General features: G+C 48.3%; 2 protein-coding genes across 2 annotated transcripts; one reads left to right on the top strand and one right to left on the bottom strand.

The window, feature by feature from the left end:
• Nucleotides 1-2,864: 2,864 nt before the first annotated feature.
• LOC100998035 lies at nucleotides 2,865-5,814 on the bottom strand. The gene is made up of 2 exons (XM_031666817.1): nucleotides 5,734-5,814; nucleotides 2,865-5,235 (listed from the first exon to the last, which is right to left on the bottom strand). The coding sequence occupies exons 1-2, from the start codon at nucleotides 5,812-5,814 to the stop codon at nucleotides 4,513-4,515; spliced, it is 804 nt and encodes a 267-aa protein (XP_031522677.1). The 3' UTR covers nucleotides 2,865-4,512.
• On the top strand, nucleotides 5,222-7,948 carry LOC103885068 (annexin-2 receptor-like). The gene has a single exon (XM_031666150.1). It carries the CDS (start codon nucleotides 7,265-7,267, stop codon nucleotides 7,847-7,849), a length of 585 nt encoding a protein of 194 aa, XP_031522010.1. The 5' UTR covers nucleotides 5,222-7,264; the 3' UTR covers nucleotides 7,850-7,948.
• Nucleotides 7,949-8,765: the final 817 nt, after the last annotated feature.

Genomic DNA, 8,765 nt, shown 5'->3' with positions numbered 1-8,765 from the left:
TCTTTTCTTTGTCTTTATCTTTCTGTGTTGCTCTGTCATAAAGAGGAGTAAGGAGTATAGCAGTACAGATGACGGTTTTCTCTCATCTTGTTTTGTTTTTTTAAAATTTAATTTAATTTATTTTTTTAATACAGAGTCTTGCGCTGTTGTCCAGGGTGGAGTGCAGGGGCATAATCCGGGCTCACTGCAACCTCTGCCTCTTGGGTTGAAGCAATTCTCATGCCTCAACCTTTGTGTAGCTGGGATTATAGGCATGCACCACCACATCCAGCTAATTTTTATATTTTTAGTAGAGACTGGGTTTCACCATGTTGGGCAGGCCTCAAACTCCTGGCTTCAAGTGATCTGCCCACTTCGGCCTCCCACCATCCTGGGATTACAGGCGTGAGCCACCACTTCCCAGTCCTATTTTGTTTTTGTTTTAGAGACAGGGTCTTACGCTGTCACCCAGGCTGAAATGCAGTGGCATGATTATAGTTCTCTGTAACTTCAAACTTCTGGACTCAAGCCATCCTCCTGCTTTAGCCTCCCTAGTAACCAGGACTACTTTTTAAAAAATACTTTTGTAGAGATGGGACTCCCTATGTGCTCAGCCTTTTCATGAACTCCTGGCCTCCCAAAGCACTAGGATTACAGGTGTGAGCCACCATGCCAGGCCCGAAATAATCAATATGCCAGAGGTATATTGTTATACTGGTATATTGGGGTGGTGTATTCTGGTGTCCAACAGTCATATTTTGATAGAGTGTATCCAGAATAATCAACTCAGAACGTAGGTTGGTATCTTGAACTGGAGTGTTAGGGAGAAGGGACACAGTAAAATCACACACGCACACACACACACATACACACCATGAGAAGATGAGTCTTAAATTTGCACCAAGAGTTGATTTCTTAACACTGAATGCTAAAATTACATTTATCTATTCAGTCACAGGCAGAGCTATACACACTCCAATTTCCCTAAGTGAGGCTGTGCAACTACAAAATGGAGAGAACTGAGAAGCAAACCCAGCACAAAGCATGTGCTCACCACAGTTTTCAGTTGAGAATGAAACAAGGTAAAGCACAAAATACAGTTGGCATGGTGTCTGTCACAAATAATGATTTTTATGCCACAAACCACACAATATGTGAGTAAACTAAAAGGGGAGGCAAGAAGCTGAAATTGTTTATGAGAAATTGCACCTTACAGATACTGGAGGAGTGGGGAAGATGATTTTCCCACTTACCGAACCATTTCAATGTATTGAGCTACACCGCAAAAAAAAAAACCAAATACAATTAAAAAAATAGGTTTCAAAAATTACAACTCAGCTTGGCATGGTGGCTCATGGCTGTAATCCTGGCATTTTGGGAGGCCGAGGCGGGTGGATCACATGAGACTAGGAGTTCGAGGCTAGCCTGGCCAACATGGTGAAACCCCGTCTCTTCTAAAAATACAAAAATTACCTGGGTGTTATGGCAGGAGCCAATGGTCCCAACTACTCGGGAGGCTGAGGCACAAGAATGGCTTGAACCTGGGAGGCAGAGGTTACAGTCAACCAAGATCATGCCACTGCATTCCAGCCTTGGCGACAGAGCAAGATTCTGTCTCAAAAATAAATAAGTGAACAAAATAAAAATAATTAAAAAAATAAAAAATCACAACTCTAATCTCTATGCTATTTTCAAGACATAAACTAAAAAATGGCACTAAAGATTGAAAACAAAGGAGTGGATACCTGAATTTAATCAATTCTAAGGTAAATGTTTTTATCATTTAGTATCTCTGAAACATGTATATATTTTTAAATGGGTGGCCTCTTACCATTGGGACACAGTACAATTTGCAGCATTCTTCTCTGTTAATGGTATATGTAATAATGTCTCAGGTGGCCCCTTCTTGCAGGGCTTGTAATCCCAGCTATGTTATTTTATTTTATTTTATTTTATTTTTTTGAGACAACATCTCCCTCTGTCACCCAGATTGAACTGCAGTGGTGCAGTCACAAATCACTATTCACTGCAGCCTGAATCTCCAGGGCTCAAGAGATCCTCCCACTTCAGCTTCCCTAGTAGCTGGGACTACAGGCACTCAAGACCAAATCTGACTAATTTTTCAATTTTTTTTCTTTTCTTTTTTTTTTTTTGTAGAGGCAAGGGTCTTACTTTGTGCTTAGGGTGGTCTTGAACTTCTGGACTAAAGAGATCCTCCTGACTCAGCCTCCCAGAGTGCTGGGACTACAGGAGGGAGCTACTGCTCTAAGTCAGCTTTTCTGCTAAAATGCTCTGCTGAGGTGGAAATGAGGAGGGTGAAGCAGTGGGCGGGCATTTGTTTTAAAAAGGCTCTACCTAGGCTGTTCCTTTTGGTGAAGTGCTTGTAACTTTTAAGGTGGAAACGATGCCATTTTTCATTTATTCTCCCGTCTGTAAGACCAGAAGGCAATTGGAGGATCCTGGAATACGGGGAGAAACCAGGTAGCAGAAGAAGTAGTATGGTGGGAAGGGAAGATCAAAACAAACACCTTGGGAGTGGGTGAGAATTGCGACCCCAAATTGGGTCTCCTGACTTGTCAAGGCCCTTCTCTGGGCTCCTCTGCACCTGTCCTCTGCCCAGGTTCATCCAGAAAAGGATGGAATTGGTTGCATGGTGCCTTCAGGATGCGATTGGGAGATGATGCGTTTGCGTGGGAACGCTCTTGGTAGGGTCTGTAAATCTCTTGGGGGGGCGGGGAATTACATCCGGATGTGTAGTGTTTTTTTGGGAAATGTGAAAGCTTATGGGAAAAATACGTTTTTCTTCCAAGCCGTGGCAGTTCCTTATTTCCTGTGAGGAAGGAGTTTATAGCCCCACTCTTGACTGAAAAGTGTGAGAGAATTCAAGCTCTTGAAAATTCAGCTGTTTGCATTTCCGGAAAGACAGAGAAAGCCTCAGTGATCCATTTCACAAATCAAGGGTATAGGAAAGTGGATGGCAATTTGAGATGTTTATTGGGTTTAGAGAGGGAACAGACGTCTGCCATCAATCCCACCTCCTGTGCTGGAGTCTTGCAGTTCATTTTTCTCTCCAGCCCTCTTCCAACTCCTATGCCCAATATCAAAGACATCTGACAGAGTTAACCATCAGAATCAACGAGCGGTTCCCACAGAGTTCCCTCCTGCAGGAGAGGTACCGGGACAGGTGAGGGAGACCTGAAGCTGCGGTCAGAAAACGCTGTGCCTTTTACGCTCTTAGGGAACCTTAGACCGAGAGTTTCAAGTGTCGAAGGCAAGCAGTTGTCGGCCCCTCCTGTAGGATCCTGTGGGTTCTGGACCCGGAAGAGAGCCTGGGAGCTAGGGGTGACCTGGAAGAGCCCAGTCACGGAGGCTGGATGGCTGTTTGCTGCGTAGGAAGCTGTTGGCGACCAGAATGGTTTTTACTTTGTTCCTGGGACCAACAGGATCTGCGTGGTTCTCAGGGCATAAGTCGACTACTCTCCGACTGCGCAACGCAATGCGTGGAATGCAAGAACAGTACAGACTTCCTGCCGGCCTCGGTGGCCAACGCCTGTGATCCCAGCACTTTGGGAGTCCCAAGCGAGCAAATCACTTGAGCTCAGGAGTTCAAGACCAGCCTGGGCAACATAGCGAGACCCCAGGCTCTAATACACACACACACACACACACACACACACACACGAATTAGACGGGGGTGGTAGCACTCACCTGTGGTCTCGGCTACTCTAGAGGCTGAGGCAGGAGGATCGCTGGATCCCAGGAAGTCGAGGCTGCACTGAGCCAAGATGACACCACTGCACCAGCGTAGGCCAGAAAAGAAAAAAGAAAAGGACAACAGACTTCCCTAAGCCTGTGGGGGACAGAGTGGGTAGAACCGGTAGCATTTTGGAGGCACCGAGCGCGCGGTTGGTCGGACGCTGCACCGTTCCTTTCCCAGCGCCAGCGGTTTCTCACTGCCAACGCCACTCCTTTGTCAGCGTTATCGGATGCTCTCTGACTGCAACCTTCCTTCCGCCAAAAGTTGTCTTTTGCAACTGCACAGGCATTTGCTACGGGCAGGTAATCGCTGGGTCCCAGCGCCGCTGGTTTCACAACTTTGCGGGTGCCCCACCCCACCATCACCCGCCAGCAGCATAATCGGTGAACCGAGCCCGCGGTTTCTCCGCTGCGCCTTTGCCCATTGCGTCCTGCGAAGCCAGTGGACTCGGTGGTCGCAAGGTTGGTTTCACCAAGTCCGGCGTTTCTTGGCACCGGCACCGCTCTGCACTTTGTGCTGGCCCAGGCCGGGCTCAGCACCGTTAGGTGCCCTCCAAAGGCGACTCTCTGTCATGGATAGGAAAGCTGTTATGAGACGACAGTTTTTCAGAAGTTTCTAGTCGAGTCCAGCTGACAGTGGTTTCTGAATCTCAGAACCACTGGTTGCGCGGAGCTGGATGGTACTTCTGTGGCCGCCAATGTTTCTCTGTCGTATCCCCAAGGTTGTCGTCGAAATCGCGGTGTTACTCTGGACCCACAGCCACGCGGGTAACTTTTTCAGTGGCTGCGGGGTTCCCTCCACTGAGTTGCTCGTTTTGATCCGCGCTTTGTCACAGAGACCAGAGCAGACACTTTTCTGTTTGTGTCAACCGCTAGCTGTGCCGTGCACAGTTTCCTTGTCTGGGTGCGGAGCTTTCTCCATCCGAGGCCCTCTGGTGCCGGCGTCGCGGTGGCAGCACCCGGCGTTTCCGTTGACTCTCTCGCCACCGGCGCGGAGCCGGCGGTTTTGCTGTCACAGCACTTGCTGCACGGAGTTTCTCGGTGGCCGAACTTCTCTTTTTTTCTCAGAGTGGACGGTTCCTTGGTGACAGCACCGTTGGTTGCGCCAAAACGAATGTTGTCCTTGACAACGTCGCTGGCTGCATTCCCTCCCAGGCTCCTGGCACCGCCATTTCGCCGAGCGGTGGTCTCTTGTTCGCAGCTCTGTGCCTCCGTTTCTCGGTGGCGGCAGCCCTCAGGCCACGGATCAGAGAGACTGGAAGTGGCCGGTGGCCCAGTTGCGCTGAGTCTGGCGTTGCCGGAGGGACGGGTGCTGCAGGGCTGGGCGGGCGGAGCCCGAGGCTCCTCGGAGCCGGCGACAGGGGAGCTGCACGGGCACAGTCTCTTCCCAGGGCCGCCGCACGGGTTCCGGCTCGGCCGCCAGAACGCAGTCCTGGGGCGGCGCCGCTGGCGTCTCTGTCGCAGGACCCCGCGGTTTCCCGCGTCCTTGGCTTCTGGGTCCTAGCAAGTTTCCATTTCGCGGTGCCCAGGATTTCCACCCCCGGTCCAAGCAGGGGAATGGCCAAAATGTGATTTCTCAGCCCAAGCAAGTCCTGACTTAAGACAAACACCGGTCTAGCCCTGGCTGCGATATCTGGGCCGTAGGAAGTCACCGTTTTGCCATAGGAAGGCGAAGTTACTCTGTGACTCATTTGTCAGCAGCTCCGGGTCTCCGGTAGCCTCGGATTTCTAATCGTAACAGCCGTGGGGTCAACCCAGCCTCAAGTTTCTTAGTCCTAGCAAGTTCCGGTTTCCTACTAGTGAGCCTTGCTTTAGCTGCGCAGCAGACGTTTAACTCCTGTGGAAATCTGGGTACCAGCGAATGCGTTTTTTGTTTTGTTTTGTTTCGTTTTGTAAAGGTTTAGTGATGGTCAGTTTAGCGGTGTTGGGAGCTCTTATGCCAAGTTTGGTTTCGCAATAGCGAGTCCCGTCTTAGCTAGGCTTGTGTGTTTTCAGAACTCCCAGGGAAGTCAGGAAGGCCGGCGAACGCGATTTCTCGGTTTTACCGAGCTCCCTTTGACAATAGCAAGTCCCGCCCATCGCGACTTTTTCCTCCTGTGGACCGAATCGGCATATACCAGTTACTACGATTTTTTAGTCGCACCTAAACACGTTTAACCGTGGCTATTTTTGTTTGTCGTAGGAAATTATGACAGGAGCAACCTGCAGGGCTTTAGATCTGACAGAAACATTCTAATGGTAGGCATTGCATCGTTTAGCCATATTTGTAATTTCTTCTTTGTACGGTTCTCTCTCTGTAATTTTCGCTAACAAATACACATTATTTTTGTGTATTTTGCTCTGAGGACAGTGTTACCGATGTGTTTTCCGTTTTTACTTGCATTTCAGACTTTCATTATTTTAAATTTTTATTTTTATTTAAATGTTACTTTTTTTTTTTTTTCCTACTAATTTTGAGTGTCTCAGCTTCGTACTTCTTGACTTTCATTCTCTCAGGAGCTGGGGAGTCGAGCTCCGTCTTAGCCTCGCTGGTGTTGGGCTCCGGGTTCTGTCTGGCGACTCCGCTTCCCACGCGGAGCTGGCGGTTTTGTATCAGCACGTTTGCTAGCAGCGCCCACTGGGCGTTTTGTCAGTTGCTGCTCCCAACGTGACGTTTCCCGTTCGCGGGGTCCTTACGTTCTCAGTGCTGTCACTTTGTCGCTCCTAGAACCGCTAGTATCTCGCAGGAACTTCCTGAACCCGGTTTTGCGATGCAGAACGGTGATTGCACCCAGCCGCCGTTCGCACTAGTAACTCCGTGGTACCATTAGCCGGCGCTTTTTCTGTCACAACCCATTAGAACGGGTTAAAACATATTAAACCTGTCAAACACACTGAGCGGATTAAAACCCATTAAAATGCCACAACACATTTTCCTGGCACGACGCATTTAAACAGAGTTGGTTCATTTCCTCCAAACACGTTGTTTAGGCGTGGAAGCACCGCTCTTTTCTAAGAGCACGCTCTTTCTCTTTAGCAGCCCCACCTACGGCGCCGAAACGAATATTTGTTTGGCAATACCAGCGCTATCCGCTAGGTGCCGGCGCTTGCTAAGTTCAACGCGCCAGTTTCTCGTTAGCAAGACGGTTATTAGCGCAGAGCCCCAGCGGACAGTTTTCCGGTGGCAGCAACGCTCATTTCCCGAAAACGGGTGGCTCTTGGCCCTTGCAGCGCTCTTTAATACCTGCCTTCTGTAGTGCTAGTTCTCTGCAAGGTTTGCTTAGCGTTGTTTCCTTTCGGTTTCTTTTCTCGCTATGTTTTTCTGTCGGAATCACGGTTCGTTTTGGTTCTATGTACTCTCTAAAATTTTATCGTTTTTCATTTGTCTACGAATCTTCGTGCATTTGCTACTAATGAGTTTCTCGATATCTGACTGGCCTCCACCCACGGGCTCTGGAGAGCATAAATACCCAGGCTGAGGGTAGTGCAGAAGACTCTCCCTCCTTGATCAGCGCAACCGTTGGTTTCCTCCTGGTCTGAGGCTTAAGCGATGGAGCAACATTTTCTTGGCTGTGTGAAGCGGGCTTGGGATTCCGCCGAGGTGGCGCCAGAGCCCGGGTTTCCGCCTATTGTGAGTTCAGAAGATCGTGGGCCGTGGCCCCTCCCTTTGTATCCAGTACTAGGAGAGTACTCATTGGACAGCTGTGATTTGGGACCGCTTTCCAGTCCTTGCTGGCGGCTACCGGGAGTCTACTGGCAAAACGGACTCTTTCCTGGAGTGCAGAGCACCTTGGAACCAAGTACAGCGAAGTCCCCTGAGTTCGGTTGGCCGGGGACACAGAAGCAGCAAGAGGCATCCGTGGAAGAGGTGGGGCAGGGAGAGGAACCCGACAGACTCACGCTCCAGCAGCTTTCCTGGTGCAGTCCTCCCCATTCCTGGAACAGTCAGCAGGACACCGACCTCTCTGACAGCGGGTGCCTTTCGGAACGCCGCCATCCTCCTGCCCTCCATCTGTGGCGCCACCCCCCGGGGGGTTTCTCAGACTGCCTGGAGCGGATTCTTCGCGTTGGTTTTGCCGCGTTCTCTGTACTCTGGGCGTGCTGCCTACGAATCTGTGGAGCTAAGCAGCCTTAGATATCAGCAGGAGGCTTTTTGGATTCTCCTCCTTGAAAAGATGCTCAGTTACCAAGCGCCTCCACCTAGAAAATAAAAATACATTAAGATGGACCTTCATTGCTGGTTGTCAGTTTTTGAATTCTCCTTTTTCCTGATGTTTCTTTCTTGTGTCGTGTCGCTTATTACTTTCAGTTTCCTTGTCTTTTAAACACGTATATTTATTTTATTAAATATTTCACTTGTATCTGCTTTAACTTTGAGAAATCTATTTTATGTGTATAGAATCCTTACTTTTTGGCAAATTTATAATTTTTTTCCGTTGTGTTTTTAAATCTTATTTGTAGTATTTTTCTAATTATTCCTTTTTAAATATATTGTTTGTTTACATTTAATTTTATATCACGTCTTTTATGTTATTATAACGCCTTCTTAATTTTAATTTTTAAGTTTATTTTTAACAACTGTTTTTCAGTTTATGAATTCATTTAGTTTTACACTCAGAAATTTTATTCATGTTCAAGAGTGACAGTTTGATCAATCATTGCTATGTCTCGTGGAAGGACCACGCAATTACTTATATTAATATAACTTCACAGATTATCAGTTCCTAATGTTACTTATTCTGGTGTGACAGCGTGGCTCACAGCAGTAATCCCAGCACTTTTAGCGTTGGAGGCATGCGGATTGCTTGTGCTGAGAAGTTTGAGAACAGCCTGGGCAAGAGGGTGAAGCCTGTCTCTACAAAAAATACAAAAATTAGCCGGGGGAGGTGGCGTGCACCTGTAGTCCCAGCTACTCCAGAGGGTGGTGTGGGCTGGTTGGTTGAGCTCAGGAGGTTGAGGCTGCAGTGAGCTTGAGCTGATAGGACCAATGCCCTTCAGCAGAGTGAGACCCTGTCTCAAAATAAATAAATAATTGAGAAGATTACTTATTC

This window comes from Papio anubis, chromosome 5 (genome assembly GCF_008728515.1).
Source record: "Papio anubis isolate 15944 chromosome 5, Panubis1.0, whole genome shotgun sequence".
Classification (NCBI taxonomy): Eukaryota; Metazoa; Chordata; class Mammalia; order Primates; family Cercopithecidae; genus Papio; species Papio anubis.
Note: the sequence above shows the minus strand (reverse complement) of the source record. Positions and strands in the feature narration are given on the sequence as shown.